At 40.8% G+C, this 21764-nt stretch overlaps 1 protein-coding gene across 2 annotated transcripts in view; it reads left to right on the plus strand.

Moving 5' to 3' along the window:
* Nucleotides 1–860: 860 nt before the first annotated feature.
* inpp5a (inositol polyphosphate-5-phosphatase A) overlaps nucleotides 861–21764 on the plus strand; it is a 350565-nt gene continuing 329661 nt past the window's right edge. The window contains exon 1 of one of the 2 annotated variants that reach the window (XM_079560596.1): nucleotides 861–1016. In XM_079560596.1, coding sequence (XP_079416722.1) covers nucleotides 939–1016 — 78 coding nt within the window. In that variant the 5' untranslated portion in view covers nucleotides 861–938. The remainder of the gene's footprint in view (nucleotides 1017–21764) is intronic. The other variant, XM_079560595.1, reaches the window with a different exon arrangement.

Here is a 21764-nt window from a genome sequence, read left to right on the forward strand (position 1 = left end):
ACTTTTTTCCTGGATTTTTGTCACTTTTTGTCAATTTACATCCCCATTTTCTTCTTGTTCTTTGTCGCTATTTTGAATAAGCTTTTAGATTTGGAGAACTTGGAGAACAGGAGAAAACATGTTCAGGTGGGAGTTAAGAGGTTAAGTAACATGTTTATAACGTGTATCCCTTAGTTACTGAAAAAAGTACATAACCTATACACCAACACTGGGGAGAACTAGAGCCTCAGTTCTTCTCTTCACTCTGGGTCTTTCGCCTTTCAAATAAATGACCAACAATACGTTTCTGTCCGGTAACGTGCGCAGGGGGGGGGGGGGACGGGACTCCTCCGAGGGGGGGCGGTGCTGCCGTGTTTACCGTGCGCTGTCTCTTTAACGAAACGCGGTGTTTCCATTGGCGCGGTGACGTCAGGGCCGCCTCTCCTCTGCAAACAGTCAAGGCAATGCTCCCGGGGCTGGCGAGTCTGGCTTTAGGAGGCAGACTTTTAACACTGCACACAATCCGGGGCCAAAGCACTCTTGGGTCTGAGATGAACCGGACCTCGGCGGCGCTCTCCGTGGATTAAAACTCCAACTTTCTCCCCCCCCCCCCAACGAAACGATGGCCTTTCACGCGCGCAAGTAGCCCCCGAGAAGAAGAAGAAGAAGAAGCTTGCCTGCAAATCGCCCTCTCTCCTGTCTCCTTCTCTCTCACTGCTAAGCAACTCCGAGTCGGTAGATGCACGGCGGATCCTGCTGACAAAATATGCTCCAGCCAAGCCTCCCGAACCCCGGCCCGAGTCGTCACTTCCCCGCGTTTTAATCCTGCGAACCCCCCCCTAGAGATCGCTCACCGCTTGCGTTTTTTTGTTGTTGTTTTTTCCTCCACCTTTTTTTTTTCCAAGCTACAACCTGCGAGAGAGGAGGCGCACACACACACGCACAGAGAGAGAGAAATCATGGCAGGAAAGCTGACAACGGCGCAAGGCACGGGGATACTGCTTGTGACAGCCAATGTTGGATCCCTGTTCGAAGATGTAAGTGCACCCTCCCCATTGATAAATCGCCTGTGTTGTGTGTCCACGCTGTGTGCCTTGTCGTGTTTGTGCGCGCGCCGCTCGCTCAGTACGACCACGTTTTATCCGTGAGAAAATCGGCGCAATGTTTTCGTCCCCGCGGTCACGACTCCCCCCGTGGTGGCAGCGCGTGGGTCTCTTTTTACGCACCGGACGCGTGACCTTGTGCGCGCGATTGTTTTGACACCGGACAAGAGTGGCGGCGCAGATGAGGTCTGGTGTGTGAGCTGAGCTGTGTAGACACGCGCAATCGTCCTTGAAGAGAAAATCCATTCATTGATTGTGCGGGAATGTTGCGTAAAACGCGCGTGGAAGTTGGGGAAAGCGTGCAAAGTTGGCGTATGGTGTGTTTTGGGATGAGATGGGAGTTATAGCTTAGGCGTAAAAGTTGTCCAAATTGCTAATGGATGCTTTCCTCACATTTTACGCGCTGTGATGGACGTGAGCTCGATATAAGGGGACATAAAGAAGCCTGCATGAGTTAAACAAAGTTACCTGCTTCAACAGGTGTCTGACATGTCCAGCACACGCCCCCTTTTTCAATGCTGCTCGTGCGCACGTAGACTGCAATGTAATGACTCGTGTATAACGTGTGATTTATGTAGATGTACATTTTCTCTTCTTGTTTTGTTTTGACTTAGTCTCCTCGAGAAGTTGTGTTATTTAACTTTTTTTCATGGGTAGAATTTTGTTCCTGGAAGTTGTAGCTGTTTTGGTCTTTTGATGTTGTACCACAATTTCTTTGACTCGACAGACGAAAAAGTATAATTTGTAACTCATTCAATCATATCCACTCAGGCTTGTGAGATGACTGAGCCTGCTATATATAAGTATAGCCAGGTAATGTTATTAGAAATTTAATATGAATTATGAATTGTCCCGTCATCTCCAAAGTTGTTTAACCTCTTACCACCCGCCTAAACCAAATGCATTCTGTCCTCTTTTGGCTGTGTAACACCTCATTTGAAAGCTAAGACCCACAAAACTGATCTTTTTCCTCGCGTTGTTGCTGCGTTGTGTCACCTTTTTTATGTTTCTTTTCTTTTCTTTTTTTTTCCATTTTTGTCACTATTTGTTGAATTTTTGACATTTTTTTGTTGAGTTTTTGTCACATTTTTGTTGAGTTTTTGTCACATTTTTGGTGAGTTTTTGTCACATTTTTGGTGAGTTTTTGTCACATTTTTGTTGAATTTTTGTCACTCTTTGGTTCAGTTTTTGTCACATTTTTGTTGAATTTTTGTCACATATTTGTTGAGTTTTTGTCACATATATGTTGAATTTTTGTCACATTTTTGTTGATTTTTTGTCACATTTTTGTTGAGTTTTTGTCACATATTTGTTGAGTTTTTGTCACATATTTGTAGAGTTTTTGTCACTTTTTTGTTGAGTTTTTGTCACATTTTTGTTGAGTTTTTCCCAAGAAGCTTTTTGATTAGGGTAAAGCCAAACTGGAGAAAACGGGATCCGTTCAGGCGAGAGTTAAGAGGTTAAAAGAAACAAGCAGCATGGCATCTACTGTCATGTTTTCCTCCTGGTTATTTTTGAATTGTGTAATCTGCACAGTTATTTAATCGTGATTTAGTTACACTTTGTCCTTGCCTTTTGATTAGCGGTGACTTTTGACCTGACTTGCAGCTGGGCAGTATCTCTGTGTCTGACAAGGATTAGTTTTGGAAAAAAAGAAAAAGAAATGTTCTCTTTATGTTAGCTTCCCAGGTTATACTTCTTCCTGTCATGGGAGTTTGCTGTGGGAAAACCAACTGCATGACATGTTCAAGCAATTTTTGGAACTTTGGAGCAGAAGTCTTTATTAATTTGCTTACTTGGATAGGACAGACTCATGCATGCAAACACACTGCCCCGTTTGGACTCATTTCCATCCGTTGTCCTATAGTCATACTCACCTATTTTATATTATTAGTAGTAGAGGAAACCTACACAAGCACAGAGAGAATATGCAAACTAGGTGTTGTACTGTCATAAGAGTTGTATTCCTATGTAATTGCTTGGGGTTGGCGCTTAGGGGTTAGGGTCTTATATCTTGTCACGATAACAAATTTGAAGTTCGATGTATTGAGGCAGGAAAGTATCGCGATAAACGATATTATTGACTAACGATACTGGATACTGAACACTGAACACTCAGGCATAAAAATGACAGTAATCCTTTGTTCTAAAAGTGCATAATCATATCCAAAAAATACCACACCAGATGCAATAAACATGAAATATAATGTAGCTTAATTTGCTTTAGTTGAAAATCAAAGTTTTACAAAGAAAAATTAAGGAGGAACAATAAGTCGATATAGTAATTATCGTGACAGCCCTAGTCTTGTACTTCCAAATAACAAATACACATTATTCCATTATTATTATTGTGTACGTAGCCCATAGTTACAGGTTATTACACATTGTTTCATAGCGCATTACTTTGTACTAAGTTTGGCAAGTACAATGTATCAAGGGCAATGCAAAATAAAGTGTTACCTAAAATTGTATAATAAAATTAAGCACCGTAAACTTAACCTTAAAGCTGGGATACCTGACTTTTTGTTGTTGTAAAGTCAATTTATTTTTGCCACCTCATAGTTTGTAAAAGCATGTTGCAAAGTCTTACTGATCGATGGAAGACAGTAGTAGAATCAAAGTCAGTGCCATTTATTTTGGGGGTCCTGCTTCACTTTGCCACGGCTCAAAGTTGTGCATGGGCGTAAAATGTAAATATACAGTAATTAAATAGTTCGAACATTTTGGATACACAGGAGGGTTTGTGAGAGTGAGAAACATGTTTGGGCCAAAACAAAAATTGTCATTGTTTGAACAGGAAAATTCAGGTACTCCAGCTTTAACTTAGAACTCCCGCCTGAACTGAGAGGATCTTTTTCCTCGCGTCATCAGATTTTTTTTCCATCATTTTTTTGCTGGGGGTTCAACTCATTTTTGTAACTTTTTTGTCATTTTTTTGTCATTTTTTGTCACATTTTTGTCATTTTTTCGTTATTTTTTTGTATTTTTTTGTCGAAGTTTTTGCACATTTTTGTATTTTTTTTGTCACATTTCTGTCATTTTTGTCACATTTTTGTCATTTTTTTTTTCACATTTTTGTCACATTTTTGTGATTTTTTTAGTCACATTTTTGCCACATTTTCATCCATTTTTTCGTCACTTTTTTGTCAATGTTTTCTCACTTTTTTGTCACATTTCCATCATTGTTTACGTCTCAGTCTTGTTGCTATTTTCACAGCTTTTTTCCAGAAGCTAAAGCCAAACTGGAGAAAATGTGCTCGGTTCCGGTGGGAGTTAAGGGGTTAAGAACTTTGGCAGGTTATCGAGCTAGTACTGTGAACTGTATTATAGAAATGTACAAATGTATGTCTCAACTTAATTCAGTCAGCATCTATTAATGAAACAAAGTTGCTCATACTTTTTCCTTGAAGCGATATTTTGGATTTTTTCGCTTGAGTTTTGGTTCCACTTGTTGTCTCCTTCCTGAAGCGGACTACTTTTCCCGTCATGAAGAACTGTGACGAGCTCTTTAAAGCACTTTCTTCAGCTCCATTTACTTCTAAGTGTGCACAAAGGCAGAAGTGGAATTGAGTCAGTCTTCTTGTCTAAATTATGACATTTTGCGGTGAAGTTGCGGTTTGTGCATCTCTGCCTGACCGTGTTCTTAGAAAAAGTTGATGCAATGGCTCCACCGAAAGACCTGCTGCTGCCTGTCCGTTATAATTTACTACTCCTGTTAATGTTCAGTCCTGATGGATCATGGCACAAAGCCTTGACACTTGTTTCTTTTACATTTCTGTCCTTGATGATGATGATGATTTTTAAAGGGTGACGACTCGTGCCACTCATGGCCCTTTATAATATCATGGAGATCGAAGAAATCTGCAGAATTTGGACATTTGTTATATAATGTGTAGGTTAGCTTTGCTTGTGGAAGCTAGTTTTGTTCTTTGCTCACAGTACAAGTCATTTTAACTCTTTGGTCAAAAAATATGTTCAGAAACTTGCAAGTAGCGGTGACGTGCCTTAAATAAATATGTAATATCAGAGACTAGATCGATATAGGTTGGACTGGATGCAGAGGCTTAAGGGAAGACCATAGAATCAAAGTGCCATTATGCTTCATTTAGAAAAGGGATTATATTAATCTCTTTCGAGGTGACACAAATCTCTCCAGGGTTGTTATTCCCCATCATGTCCGCTACCCGTGCCCTTAATCTCAACCAATTTTACTGTAGAAATCCCGAGAAATTTCAATAAAGTTCTATAAACCATCTATCATCACTCTATATCCCGGGATTATCTACATTCTGTGCTTCTTGCCACCTTGTGTTTTCTTCTTTTGTGGCGAAGCAATGGATGCCTGATGTGCTGATGCTTTTGAAGGTCAGAAGAAATCCGTTCTTTACTCAGCTGGAGAATCGGATTCCTTAAGAAATGTGCTGAATGAGTCATATTCTAATCACCTCCTCATGACCAACCCACTGGCTTAGATAAGGCACCTGTTGGCTCATGGGTGTGTCTGGACCGAACAAGTGTCTGAGACTTGAATAGACTTGAATTTAAGTCAGTGTGGAGTTTTTCGTGCGCTCATTTCTTTCCGTTCCTTGATTGACCTCTCATGGACGACTAATAAAGAGTTGAGTTGAAGTGGCCGTGAGTGCGTCGTTGTGGTCAAGCTTAGTGTCTGTTACCTATTTTGTGATATCATCAATCATAAATTTGAATGTATATTTTGGCATTTTCAAATTATGAAAGAGTGGTTCAGGGGCGTGAGGCATCATTTTCACACATGCATTGGCCGCCACAGGATTCTTTGAGAAGCTGGAGAAGGCTTTGCGGAGTGGTCCCACTTTCCCATCATCAATTCAAGATCTTGAACAAATGCAAAATGAATGGAAGCGATGCCACAGCGAAAGTACAGGGGGAGGTCCAACGAAATATTAGACCTTTTTTGTGTGGTGACGTTTTTTTGGGTCAGGCAGTGTATTAGGTTGAGTTTTTGTGCGTGTTTAAGCGATGACTGTCTGTTCCTTGTGTGCAAAAGATCACCCATACTCGAATTTTATGGCCACTAGTTTAGTTGTATGCAGTGTCGGGTTAGACAGTTCTCTTTGGCAGGGTTTCCCAAACTATTTAGGCCGCGACCCCCAAAATCACTCAACCAACAACTAGGGACCCCATCCATCCATCCATCCATCCATCCATCCATCCATCGTCCCACCAATGTGTCCTGGGTCTTCCACGAGGCCTCCTCCCAATAGGACATGCCTGGAACACCTCCCGAGGGAGGCGACCAGGAGGCATCCAGCAGAGATGCCCTAGCCACCTCAGCTGGCTCCTTTCGTGAAGGAGCAGCGACTCTACTCCGAGCCCCTCCCGGGTAACTGAGCTCCTCACTCGACCTCGAAGGGTGCGCCCAGCCACCCTGCGAAGGAAGCTCATTTCGGCCGCTTGTATCCGCGATCTTGTTCTTTCGATTATGACCCAAATCTCATGACCATAGGTGAGGGTGGGATCGTAGATCGATCAGTAAATCGAGAGCCCCCCCCCACCACCCCCGTTGCAAAGTGGGGCAAAGGAGGGACCCCCTTCTGTAAAATGTAATTGGCATTTATAATAATTTGCCGTCCCCCCTGAGCAGGGTGCTAGGGTTAGGGTTTGGCTTTCAAATGAGGTATCACACTGGCATATAGGCTGTAAGCTCCAGATTTGGATATGCATAATCACTAACCCAAACGCCAACCCTAACCCTAAGGTGGCAGGTATCAGGTTAAGAAAAAAAAAGTTTAAATCTGGTTTATTAGTTATTAGTCTGGGCACTGTATGTTGATATTTGGGTTAATTTCCCTAAAATATGCTGTTTTCAACCAAAACTACATACAATTCAATGATAAATGTAAACATCATTGTCTCAAAATCATCTTGCGACCCCCACTTCAGTGTCTCGATCCCCAGTTTGGGAATCTTGTACATCAAACGTGCATGTCATCAGGTCAGTAATTGCTAAAATGGTGAATGTCTGCTTCTGCCGACTCGAATGTTGTGTCAATACTCGTCTCGCGTCTCCTCTGCGCCGCCGCCACTGTTGCCCCAAACATGAACAAGTGTCTTTCCCGGAGTAAAGCTATAAATAGGCTCTTAGAAGCACTTAGCAGCTCTCAGACTTCCAACGCACTCCGCCAAAAAGACGCGTTTTCCTTCAGAAAGTGGGCGTACTGCTCAATTATGTGGCCAGCTATAGACTGCTCCGTTTATGAATGAATGTGATCATTGTGTGTGTCTAAGTTTAGCGAGAGGATTTATGTTTTTCACAGGCTGATCAGATGCCAGTGTTGATATGGAGCATTGTATTCCATAACTATGTTGGACATCTTGCTCTTTATTTATAGTGTTTCATGCAACCGTTCAAACAGGTCACATGAGAGAACTTATCCTTTTATGTATAGTCAAGCCAGAATGGTGCGTTTGTGCGGCATTTTTGTAATATAGGAAATGATTCTGTTCTTTGGGGCTGGATCAGATGTAAAAATGTCTCTCTGCAAATACAATAACAGCTAGTTTCAACAGCTTTGGTTGAAATCTTACCTTTGCTTAAAAGTTTTCTATGCTTTTCAGTATCAACATTTCTCTTCTATCTACTGTTTGATTAAATATTCACAGATTTGTTGCGCTTGTATCTTCAAAATATAGTATTTGGCCATTAAAATGTCATTCTATTGGATCTGCTGCTGCCTGTGTAATGTTTGTGTGAATGGATGGTTAAATACGTCGATGTCGCCTTTGTTAGACTTAATTACGCATTATACTGTTGGCCTTCAGGTCTGTCATAAAACCTGAATAGCTTCTTTTGTAAGTCCAGCCAACATTCTGCATTAAATTGATATAGTTATAATTCTAGTCATGATTTTTATTGTAGAGGCCGACCGATATGGGGTTTTCTAGGATATTTTGGGATGTTAATTGGCCGATACCGATATGCCCGACCGATATTTTTCACTGATTTTTTACCAAATGTCTGGTCTATAATCCTGTAAGAAAAAAATACTTGGCCGCTCTAGCTGATTTTATGTTTCTACTTTAGGTGATCCAATCGTAGTTTCTGTCTCAGCTTTGGTTAGTTGTCGTTAGCATTAGCATGTTGCTACGAGCCACGGCATTTTGCGCGGTGATCACAAATACGGTAGTGAAGGTTAAAACTAACTCAGCGATTGAATTCTCCAGATTCTGCACTTCAAAATGGCATTCAGCATGTCCATTTTGGCGGAAGTTTAGTGAAACCATATTATACTCACTACTGCCACCTCAGGTCATACGTGTAACTGCACCTTCTATATTAAGCTCGTGCATGACGGCACTTCTGACCCGAATTAAAACCTTTTTGAGTGACAGTGCAGGATTTTAGGGGCAGTTGTGGCGAATATGTTTGGGCTCCTTCTACACCTTAGGACATTGTTGAAACATGTAGGGGGAGGAAAATACTTAATTTTAGCATTTTTAAACTCCGTATAGTCTCTTTAACAAACTTGAAGCTGACCAATTTTCATTGTGATGTTTCTCACCTCCCGTGAGGCGTAGGGAGTTGTGGGAGGACTCGTTTTAAAGCCCTGACTTTGATCTTTCCAATTAGAAAAAATGACCGATAGCCAATATTGTAAAATCCCCAAATATCCGCCCTCGAATTTATTGTGATATGAGCTTATAAAGCATTGCACTTTGACGGTTTTATGCGGTGATCTTGTAAAAAGTGGTTTCTTAGAAGTATTTTGTTTATATTTGGTTGGGATCCTCAGGTCAAAGCACAGTTCAGAGCTTAAAGGGGCTAGATGCAAGTTAGTCATTTTATGCTCACTACTGCCACCTCAGGTCTTTTGCGCAACTGCAGTTCCTATATTAAGCTTTTGCGGCACTTCGGACCCGAATAAACACCTTTTTGAGTGACAGTGCAGGATTTTAGGGGCAGTTGTGGTGAATATGACATTGTTGAAACATGTAGGGGGAGGAAAATGCTTAATTTTAGCATTTTTAAACTCCGTATAGTCCCTTTAACAAACTTGAAGCTGACCAATTTTCATTGTGATGTTTCTCACCTCCCGTGAGGCATATGGAGTTGTGGGAGGACTTGTTTTAAAGCCCTGACTTTGATCTTTCCAATGTGAAATCCCCAAATATCCGCTCTCGAATTTATTGTGACATGAGCTTATAAAGCATTGCACTTTGACGGTTTTATGCGGTGATCTTGTAAAAAGTGGTTTCTTAGAAGTATTTTGTTTATATTTGGACGGGATCCTCAGATCAAAGCACAGTTCAGAGCTTAAAGGGGCTAGATGCAAGTTAGTCATTTTATGCTCACTACTGCCACCTCAGGTTTTTTGCGCAACTGCAGTTTCTATATTAAGCTTTTGCGGCACTTCGGACCCGAATAAACACCTTTTTGAGTGACAGTGCAGGATTTTAGAGGCAGTTCTGGTGAACAGGTCTGAGCTGATTCTACAAATTAGGACAGGGCTGGAACATGTAGGGGGATGAAAATACTTTTTTAAACTCCGTATAGTCCCTTTAATGTAGTATCTTGTGTCTTATCATGTGTTTTAGCAGATTAATGTGCAACATTGATCCCAGACCTGTGTATCGTGATTCTACCGCAGTCAAATTGTGAATTATATGAGTTGATGGTTATGGTTTCGTAAAAAAAATAGGGATATACATTACCTTGAAGTTTTCATTCTCAGACATGTTCCTGTTCAGTGTCTGTTCCCATATCAATTCTCCTGGATGTGTCTAAATGTACTCTGTGCCCTACAGTAGTTTTATTCGCGCGTTCTCAACAGGAGATGGCACACAGACTGTGGGAGGAAAGTGAAGCCGATTTGATAAAGATCTCAGGGGTCTACAGATTTCCCAAAGCTCCGCAAAATGTGATGACCCGTTCCCATCCGCAGGCAGTGGGAATACCCCGTTAATCCCGTGGGATCTGGATTTAATGGCGAACAGTGGAGGGATAGTCAGACTGTTGGAGGAAAATCTTGAGAAAGCTGCATTTCAGTCGGATTTTTAAATGCAAATCGACGAAGCTGAGCTACGAAGCTCTGGGTGAATTTGTTTGAGGTGAGAGGTTTAGAGCGCCACCCAGAACAAAATTTGCCTATTGAGGCAATGACAAATCACTCCAGCTATTTAACATTGTGTCCTTGTTTTACTGCCTCACATTTGACTAACTTTACAAGATTCATTAGTGGAACGGGGCTTGTTTGAATGTGTAATTGTTTTATGTAATTAAGGGAGAGGCTTAATTAAAAGATTAAAATGTGCAGCCACTAGTTTAGTAGTATTGAATGCTGCTGCACATGAACTGCTGACAATTTGCTTAATGTCTCTACCCCTCACCACACTCTTTCTTTACTCTACCTTTTTGCTTGCATTAAAAGGTATAGGGATAGAGAGATCCATGAAAAACACTGAAACCCTCCTTCACAGCTTTGAAGTAAACTCGATTGGTTTGGGCTCTTCAAACAATCTATTCAAACAGGTTTGAATAAATTATTTCATAGATTAAGATTAGGGCTGCATCAGATGCAGATGCGGATATGGGTTCCAGATACTAAACCGATGCTTGTTGTGGCTCTCACCATTTTAGAAACTTCTGATAACTTCTAATTACAACTTCCAATAACTTAACCTCTTAATTCCCGCCTGAACCGAGAGGATCTTTTTCCTCACGTCAGCAGATTTTTTTTCCATCATTTTTTTGTTGGGTATTCAACTCATTTTTGCAACTTTTTTGTCATTTTTTTGTCATTTTTCGTCAAATTTTTTGTAATTTTTTCTTCAATTTTTTGTATTTTTTTGTAATTTTTGGTCATATTTTTATCACATTTTTGTAATTTCTTGGTCACATTTTGTCACATTTTTATCATTTTTCGTCAATTTTTTTGGTCAATTTCTTGTCACATTTTTTTGACATTTTTGCCACTTTTTCATCATGTTTTCTCACTTTTTTGTCACATTTCCATCATTGTTTTCGTCTCAGTTTTGTTGCTTTTGGACTGGGGAAAAGCCAAACTGGAGAAAATGTGCTCTGTTCAGGTGGGAGTTAAGGGGTTAAAGGCACACTGTGTACCTGAACTGAACCTATTCATATCTCAAATTCTGCTGACTTTAGTCCACATCTCCATGGAAACGAGCTGGAGACGTACCCACTCCCGGTAAAGTTACAGTTATGTCTTAGTAGAGCTGAGCCGCTCACACAACCGCTTTGTTTGTTTGTACATTTATGAGGTATTTTTCAACGATGAAAATATCTGCCTTAAAATAAATGTTTGGATTTCAATTTCATTTATTGGGTTAAATTCTACCCGGTGTGGCTTTAATGTAAGTCAACACCTACTTCATTTGAAAGGTTTTAACCTGGAGAATCTACACTAATGTGCTTTTGATTGTCATTTAAAACAGTTAGCAGCGGCCCGGCTTAGGCTTCAACTAATCATGGTAAATGGTCTCTATTTATACAGCACTTTCCCACTTACTTTAGGCCCAAAGTGCTGTACATCAAGGAACCACTCACCCATTCACTCTGTCAGTCATACATGTAGCTTTTTTGTAATTTTTTGTAATTTTTTGTCAAATTTTTGTCAATTTTTTGTAATTTTTTGTCAATTTTTTGTAATTTTTTTGTCAAATTTTTTATCAAATTTTTGTCAAATTTTTGTATTTTTTTGTCAGTTTTTTGTCTATTTCTTTTTTTTGCCACTTTTTCATCCATTTTTCGTCACTTTTTTGTCAATGTTTTCTCACTTTTTTTTCACATTTCCATCATTGTTTTCGTCTCAGTTTTTTTGCTTTTTCACAGCTTTTTTCCAGAAGCTTTTGGACTGGGGTAAAGCCAAACTGGAGAAAATGTGCTTGGTTCAGTTAAGGGGTTAAAGGAAAGGAAAGGAAAAAGAGCTAAATCGGAGCATCTCTAATTATAATACATTATCAAAGAAATGTAATAACCTTTAATAACCTTTTATACAATCATTTTTTCTCTCTCTCTTGTTTGTCAAAATTTAATGCATTGAGCCCCCTCTCCAGAAGTGCTTAGTGCATGGGATACATTGCAAGAATGGAAATCTGTCACCTTCAGCATTTGTTCCCATATGATCTGTGTCTGGTACTACAAATCTGCTCCTACTTTGTGAATGACGTGACGTAAAACATTCAAACTTTATGGGACCATCCTGTTGAACTCGTGAAAACGGAGTCACATGTTTTTTTCGCTGATGTTTTTGGAGGCTTCATCCCTATTAACTTTTTCCATCATCCAAACAACACGGGCTTTCTCAGACGAGAGTTCAGTCCCATAAACCTCGCTCCTTCTCAAAGTCAAACCGTCCCAAACAAAGAGGTAAACTGTTCCACTGCGGTTTGGTCCAGGGGAAACAAACACAAGTGTGATCTGAGCCGTGGCCACTTTAGCGCGAGCCTGGGAAGACTTATGACGGCGGCTGAAATACAAGAGTGAATGTGTTTTGGATTCATGCTACAAATGTATGAATTATAAAACTTTCACTAACCCTCAAAGTAATTTCATTGGTAAGACTTGAGATTACAGCCCACAAGGTCCATGTGTAGGAACAGGGAGCAAGAAAGTGAAATCATGTAAGTACAGGTAACTTATACATTAAAGTACAAGGTTTGATAACTGTGTTCAAAGAGTAATGAAGGTGAACAACATTAAATCATTAAATGGTGCCAAAATCAAGGCCTTAAACGTCATTGAGCATTAAATTGGATTCGAGCTGGCATTAAATCAACATTCCGCTGAAAATGATGATATTACTCAACAATGTTTGCGGTATAAGTTCACATTTTCATCGAAAATATGAAAACTATCAGCTAAAACATGTTCATCTACAGTTTGGGCTGAAATTGGCAATTGGCATTTTGCTTAAAGGGACTATACAGAGTATAGACTATATTATTAAAAATGTTAGAATTAAGTATTTTCGGGTCTGAAGTGCCGTCATGCACGAGCTTAATATAGAAGCTGCAGTTACACGTATGACCTGAGGCGGCAGTAGTGAGTATAAAATGGCTAGCTTGCATCTAGCCCCTTTAAAAGTTCCCCATTTTGTCCAATTTGTTTCTCAGTTTGATGAAATGTTTGCAAATGATAATAAATGAAATAAGCACAGATTTTTTTTTCCTGTTAAATGTACTAAAAAGCCTGTATAATCACTGCATTAGGTACGGTGTATTTGCACGTTAGTTATTCCGTAATTTCCCCCCAATATATGAAACTATATGACGGCAAAACACCTGCAACTACACGAAAACCTTTGTTACACTTAGTACACCTTCATGCATATTGTACACTTTAATATGTAGTAACATGTGTAATTACTTTTTGTTCCCTGGACCTACACATGGAACTGGCTGTTATCTAATTAATTTTGCACCTGTAAAGCACTTCATCTGTATAGTTCCAAGTTAAATAGTACATAGCAGTGTTTAAACCCCGCCTGAATTCATTTCCAGTTCTATAAAAAAACATATTATTAGAGTTTTTGCTTTCAAGCTGATGCTAAATTAAGTCTTGCAGGAAGCAGTGTTTCGTGAATTAGCGGCACAAGGGGTTAAATTGCGTTCAAAAGTGACTGCACCTTCCTAGAAACAAGGATTGGTGCTTTAAGTTTTCTGTTCAGGAGTGTGTGATATCGTTGCTGCTGACTGAGGAGGAAGTCTCAGGCTGTGAGAAAGTGCTATATCGGGACTCTCGCCAAAGAATGAGCCAGTAATAGCTTTATTGGTTGGGGTCTCCACGGACAGAGATTTTACTACAAGGCAGTAGTTGGCGGCTTTGTTTTTTATGATCTAGGTTTTTAGTTACAGTATTGATATATGGGGTGTCTGCCAATGACACAAGGAGACTTTCCTTAAAAGTAATTGATATTTTTTTGGAGGAAGGAATTAGTCTGCAGATGACAACAAAGATGAAGTAACTGTACTTTCCCCTCACAAAATACATGACAACGTCCAATGTAGGATGGTCTGTTCGCTCAACTAATGCAAGCGCAAATTTGGTCAGGTCTAGGTTCAGCAAGAACATCCTGAATGGCCAGATTATTCCATGAATGGATGTCTTCTGCCTTCATGGCCGATGGATTAATCGGTCTCATGTGAAAGAGTGGTTCAGGGAGCAGTGGGTCGGGCACTGAAAGTATTTTTTATAAACCAAAAAGCAACGGTGATCAGTATATTTTATAACCGAGTAACCCTGACCCATGGAGACGGGATGTTTTGTTGTTTGTGAAAGATGTCGTACTTTATTAGTTCCAGTCTTTTTATCTGCTTTTAGTCTCTCTCAGCTGGGGATGTTCCTGTGTTTGCCGTCCTGTCCCGTCTGACTCACATCTTTGCAATTCTCGGGCTCTGGGCTACAGTTCCTCCAAACTCCAGCAGCCACTGGCAACAGGCTCGTTTGATTGCAACCGCCCACATTTTAATTGCAGACACTTGCCAAGATAACCATACGCTCTGATGGAACGCGCGCCTATGAATAGACGGCCCTTATGGCATTGTTCTATTTATACTCCCCTCGATCCGTCCTGTCCCAGTATACGGTCCCCATCCTGTGGCAGCTCATTAGCTCAGACGGGACCCCACAGAGCTGACATATTTCCACAAACTAAAGATAGAGCAGAGGAAAGAAATACCTGTGAGCGCAGAGGCATGTCTGAGCCCGGAGGATTTGTTCAGCATGAGTTTCAAATATAGGATGAACTAGTTGCTAATTAAACCAACCAATTGTTTATGTAATTTTTTCCTCATGTTTGATAAGTGGGCAGTGTTTGGCTTCCTGTGTGGAGTTGGCGACCCCTCTTACCCCCCAAAAAACCCTACAAACAGACAAATAAGAGCAATTAAAGAGCCAAATGCACAAACCTGACATAAGCCATGTTATAAGATTAGAAGACTATGGACAGCTGCATTGTCAATTCATCCGAATACAGCATGAATAGAATTGGAATCATGTCATAGGTCTTTGTGGGGCTTTGCAGGTGGAAGTAGAGGGACGTTGGGAAGGAAAGGGTAAGAGTTCAGCTTCCTGACACCCTGGTGGATGAGCTGGATATGCGACAACAAGAATAGGAACCACATCGTTGACTGGGACAATGCCAGGGTCCTCTGTGTCGAAACAAAACAAAGTACCGCTCCTGGATCAGAGGCCATTGAGATTAGGAAATGCGCTTTTATGTACCGGAATTTGAATAGATTATGCATCGATACAGATACTGGATGGGATATCGGTTCCAAATACTGAACCGATGCTTGTTTTGGCTCTCAGCATTTTAGAAACTTCTGATAACTTTTAATAACAACTTCCAATAACTTAATGTGGGTGAATATAGACATGTCATACTTCATTTGAACGGTTTTAACCTGGTGAATTTTAGCTCTACACTCTGCTAATGTGCTTTTGATTGTCATTTAACCCCTTAACTCCCACCTGAACCGAGCACATTTTCTCCAGTTTGGCTTTACCCCAGTCCAAAAGCTTCTGGAAAAAAGGTGTGAAAATAGCGACAAAACTGGGACGAAAACAATGATGAAAATGTCACAAAAATGTCACAAGAAATTGACAAAAATGTGACGAAAAAATGACAAAAATGTGACAAAATGTGACAAAAAAATGACAAAAATTTGATAAAAATTTGACAAGAAAATAAAAAAAAAGACGGAAAAAAAAAGACAAAAAAATGACAAAAATGTGACCAAAAAATGACAAAAAAGTTACAAAAATTAGTTGAATACCCAACCAAAAAATGATGGAAAATCTGATAACGTGAGGAAAAAGATCCTCCCGGTTCAGGCGGGAGTTAAGCGGTTAAAACAGTTAGCAGCGGCCCGGCTGAGGCCTCAACTAATCATGGTAAATGGTCTCTATTTATACAGCACTTTCCCACTTAGTGCTGTACATCAAGGAACCACTCACCCATTCACTCTGTCATTCACCAGTGTAGGCAGAGACTGGAGGCAAGGCGGGTGAAGTGTCTTGCCCAAGGACACACTGACACCACCTGAGCTACTGTGGCCCCTAATCAAGTAATGACGGTTTGGACAGAAGCTTTGACTTGGTTATACCTAAAATAATTAAATAATGCGGGCCACTGTTTCAGGTCTGTGAATGTGTTTTAGTTCATGATGTAGCAGTTACTGATATAATAATGTAGTCATGTAACCAGCCAAAATGTAGTGTAGAAACATCCAGTAGATACTCAAGTATTGGTACAAAAAAAAAAAAAAAAAAAAACCTAAATCAGAGCATCTCCTATTATGAAAAAAAGAACAAAAAAACGGTCATATTTATGTAGCATTCGTCTTCCTCAAAAGGACTCTCGGTCAAGGAACCGTTTACATATGTACACCGACACTCGCACTGCTGTTATTCAACTTCTTGCTCAAGGACACAGCGGAAATATACACTGGAGAGAAGCTGGAATCTACCTTTTCATGTTCACTGCGGTACCCGAGCGCCTGTAGATGATGTGAAGCTTGGATTGAAACACAAACTTTACTTTCTCACTAAATTGTAGCCATCGGATGTAGATCTCCTGTGTTTAAAATCAAAAGAGGACGGTTAAATGTCAGTATTTTCTTTTGCTTGAAGTCTTTATTTGACTTCACTGTATACTTGTGTAACAGATAATGTTTGGTTTTCCTGCAAACAGCCCATCTCTTCTCTTTTATTAAGTGGGTTGCCGCTCAGACACACTGCCTGTAAAAACACAGTTCTCTTTGCTTCAATATTCCTGGAAAAATCAACTATTCTGGACTAATAGCGTGACCCAAAGACGTCATGAAATCGCTGAGAATGTTTGTGGGACTTGAATGTTTTGATAGCACTTAAGTCCAGTGTCTCGTTTGCTCCCCAGTGCTACAAAACAGCGATTCTCCCCCTAAACATGTGAAGATGATACAGTCTCGGGCCTAGGAGACCTTGGTTGCTCTATTTTTAGCCCCATCACATGCGGGCCGGTTGTGGATTCCCAAACTGAATGATGCAGCGTGGCGTTTATAGCTTTGGCATGAGCCGTGTCTGTGTTTACGGCTCGGAGTGTGGATTACAATCGTGTGATATGGTCTCATGACGAGATGGACTCAGATAGTGAGTCTTGTTTTAGTGCTAATTCAGGCTCGATACAGATTTGACTGCTTTTTTTTTGCTTTGTCTGGTTAGATTTTTTCTGCATTTGTTATAAGATGGTGAAAGTTTGACTTAGGCAAACTTTATTTTTCCCACAGAGGAAGTTGTGTGGTGGAATCAGATGACGTGAACAGAATCCCACCTGAGGACTTGCTACTCTGCCTGACCAAAAACAAAAGTCACCATAAAACCCTGGGTTGGTCCCTGTTTCAGAGCGTGGTGTCCTGCACTGGTCTGCTCCTCCACCTCCTCCTTCCTCTTCTTCCTGCGCAGCTCCCACCGCTCCACAACAGTCTTTCACCGTCTTCTGGGAAGAGCTTAGGAGTTAATCTGTTTTATTCTCCCTTGAATGTCCATTAGCCAGAACAATAGTAGGGACAGAAGGCATGTGTGGCTTAGCTGCGAGTCTTGCCCGGATACCTTTGTTCCTTACTTGTTTCCTGTAGCTGCTCCTGTGACGCCTGCACTGTGCTGCAGGTGTGGGGGGCTCTTGGTGCCTCTTCAGTGTTTCAGAAGAAGAACTTTGTAGGTCTCAAGTCAAATGTCTTCAGCTTGCAGTAAAAAAAAAAATCCACAGAACCGCACGAAAACTTCCCAAAGATGTACAAAAGTATCCAGTAAAACAATGTGGGACACAAAAACCACAAATGCAGTTTTCTTCCGTCATTAGGCCCAACGCGCTTTACATCAAGGAATCGGTCACCCATTCACACTCTCTTTCATACACCAGACTCTGACTGCGTGATGACTCTTTTTTTGGTCAGGCAGTTTAGATGTTATTTACAGTTCACCCTTGTTCAGTCCTAGTTTCAATTTAGCCTTTGTAGGGTTGGGCAATATGGTATAAAAATACTGGACCCAATTCTAATATAAAATAATATCCATCCATCCATCCATCCATCCATCCATCCATCCATTTTCTTCCACTTGTCCGTTGCCGGGTCATGGGGGCAGCTGTTGGAGTTGCCCGAATCACATTGCACCAGCCCCTATGACTCCTCCTGCAGGTGGTGGGTCCACAGAAGACACATAGACATACACCTTTTAAATAAGCCTCACTTTATCCACTATGATCCACATTTCATGTTCATGACAGTGGCAATTGTTGTGTTAGATATTGTGCACTTTTATGATACGGATCTTGCGTCTCCTGGTCCAGCGATCATGAAAACTTTGCAATAATGCAGCTCTTTTACTAGGGTACGGCCACTACTTTCTCTCTTATTGTAGCTGCTGTAAATAGAAAAATGCACACGTTAAAGATTTGCGCTGCTTTATTCTGTCGTCTTGTTTGGATTTGATTTAAAAAGGTCTTATGGTTCTGCCTTAGTTTCTTTTCTAAATATTCCCCCTTGCAGAATCTCCCCAAGTCGTGCGCTCTGAAGCTGCAGTGGAAAAGTTTATCAAACCGAGATCAGATGCTTCTATTTTGGTCCCTCTCCAGCGCTGCCCTCCTCCGTCCTGCCATAACTCCGGATTTATGAGGGGAAGATGTTGGAAAAATCAGCAAGTCGCCTGGCAAAGCTCCCAGTCAAATATGAACCTTATTATCCAATTGTCAGGATTTTATAAGTGATAAATACCATCTTAATAGTTTCATGTAAGCGTTTGTTTGCGGAGCTACAGGCTGACCAGGTTCTTTGCTATTTGAGCGTGGAAAGTTTAATACAAATATAGGTTCAGATGGATACTCTTTTCTATAATGTCAATAAAGTTGCAGTAACAGATAGCGTGCCGACATTAAGGTGTTTGAGGTGTTGGTGTTTAAGGTCTTGGCCTCTTTTGGGATGTGAAGAGTAGATTGCTGTACTGTACTGTCAGCATTTTGGGTCCTGTAGTAAAACCTGGAGTAAACGTCATTTGACTCTGTAGATGTAGACTGGAAACGCGACATTTGCCAAAGAAAAACACACCATGTTTGCTGTTGTGTGTCTAAATACGCATCTTACTCCAGCGCAACCCAGGAAGCCGGAGGCTAAATTAGTACAGAGTAAGCTTGGCAGTCCGCCCTGTTCACTTTTCAACTCCGGCTCGCTATGAACATCAACTGAGATGAGCTTCTAATTCACTGAATTAAACAATACAGCCCTGTGAGGCGACTCCTGTTGTGATATTGGGCTATGCAAAACTATTGAATGATTGATTAAACAATGGGAATGTGCTGGAGGGTCTGTGAAAGCTCGAAAGGCATTTAGAGATTTTACCCAATAGCCTACAAATTTCATGGTTTCATTCAGGTAGGGCTGGGCAATTCATCGAAATTTAATCGAAGTCGCAATCCCTGCTTTGGTCAATGTCAAATATTCTACATGGGATTTTATAATCGACAGCTTTTCTTTGGCAAAACCATCTCCTAGTTTTGGAGTTTAGACGATGGAACAATGGAAGATTATTGCGTTAAATCAAACTGGATTATTTATTGTTTAAAAGATGTCCAAGTTCAAGAATCAGCTTCATGTATTTATTTTTGTCATGAAAATATATAATTGAGATCGGAAATCGAGATCAATCCATATGAGAAAAAAAATCGTGATTAATTTTCTTGACATATAGGGCTGGACGCCTACATTCAAGTAGTACAGCTTTGAGGTTCCAAGCCAAAACACGCCCAGTTGAAAGTTTCCATACTTTGACCCCCGATCTGTCACCCCCATACAGTAGCGGCACTTCCATTTGCGGGCCTGTAATGGAAGAAGTTTGGACACCCCTGGCCTAAAACGCAGAACAGGCTAATCCTCCAATAGGTCCTGAGTCCTGACTAAACTTGGTTGAAGGTCCAGAGAACATTCCTTGGATGCTGCAGTGGCCTGACTCCCATGGCCCCTGACAGGCTGCCCCAGTGGCATTGAAGGATGGGTCCAATGCAGAGGACAAATGGCCCAATGGAGACAATAAAGTAAACCCTAAACCTTAAAGCCGTGATGAAGGAATCAGATAATCTCGTGATATTTGTTGGAAAGCATTCTGTGTGCTGTAGAACTGCACTCTGAGGTGGTCTGGGACTTTGGTTTGTGGCTACTTTGGGTAAGCTCTGCTTTGCTGCTGGCTAACCACAACCGCTGGGATTTGTACATTTAGAAAAGACCTTGACGTACGGTAGTATTTTTAAGGTTCTTAACATGTACAAATCCCAGCGGTTGAGGTTAGCTTGAAAATGTGCTCAGAAACGACCAGTTATTAGACACAACTGGATGTCAATTGTAAAGCTCAGACTCAATCAAATCAAAAAACATATTCAGGTCAAAATTTAAATTGAAATGGCAATCTTTTTGTGAGTAATTACCAGTTCTTGATCTGTCCGCACCTTTGTGACTGCAAAAATACTACAAAGATGGCAGTTTAGATGTGATTAAATCAGCTATTCCTGTCCGTGTCCCATTTCCAAATGAAAATGAAAGCATTCGATTTACCCATATTTACACCCTATTCCTGAGAGCTTCTTCCTTTGCCTCTTTCTCCAGTAATCACAATGAATTATTTATCTTACGGTGATCCCAGGCAGCATGCGACTTCCTTTCTGATTGCATCTCGTTGCCGTGGGGAGTCTGTTTTTTCCCCCCCCCGCAAAGCCAGGTCACCGAGCCCCAGCAAAGGAAGCGTTGAGAAGCTCCGTTTAAGCTAGCAGAGGTGTTCGTTTTGTCCAGAGCAAGAGGAGAAATCAGCAGATGTGTTGACTTTAACTGTTAAAATAAGCCATCACTCAAAAATCAGACTGGCGCTTATTGAAGCAGCGTCGAGTTTCTGAGAGAAATGATGTACGTAATAGGATATCGGAAAAATAAATATAGTGTTTCCCAATTAGATTACTCGGATTTCATTCCTGGAATGCCTTTAATCTGATGGTTAGGTGTAGGGGTGCTGTTACTCAACGCGATGGGAGCTTCTTTGGTCAAATGCACAGAATTCTGATCAATTATTCCCTCAATTAGGCACTTTTTAAGGTGGGTTCCAAATTTAGTGATCCACAAAAGACCACACAATCCCCAAGGTCCATTTGGTCTGACACTAGGAGTAGAGATGTTGAAGTCTTTATCAGCTGTTCTTTCTTCCAAGACGTGGCCAGTCTGACGGTCATCAACCTTGAAAGTTATACTAGTAACAAGTAGACATAGTAAACATTACAAGGGCCCACAATATATGTTTACTTTGGTAAACCAAGTGTCATATTTGATCAATCTCATATGGTGTCAACAGTGTGTTTGGCTTAATATAATAAAGATATTTAGTGTCTGATAATGTGTGTAAGAAGATTTTTTATTGTGTGATCAAAACGGAAACATGGCTATTTTGATGTTTTGGTTTTATATGTCAAGTTTTCACCTTGCAGCAAGTTAGCACCTTATTGCGTAACTTGTACTGTCTGTCAGTGCTCACCACACCCCTCTCTCTCCCTCCCCCTTCAGCAAGTACAACTTGGTGTGCTGAACTTGGTGTTAAAGTCTATGTTTACAATGGAATTCCCAGCGCAAGAGACTCTCCCTCTGTCCAGACATGCAGGGCCTGTTTTAGCACAC

The sequence above is a fragment of the Gobius niger genome (genome assembly GCF_951799975.1).
Source record: "Gobius niger genome assembly, chromosome: 7".
Lineage (NCBI taxonomy): Eukaryota > Metazoa > Chordata > Actinopteri > Gobiiformes > Gobiidae > Gobius > Gobius niger.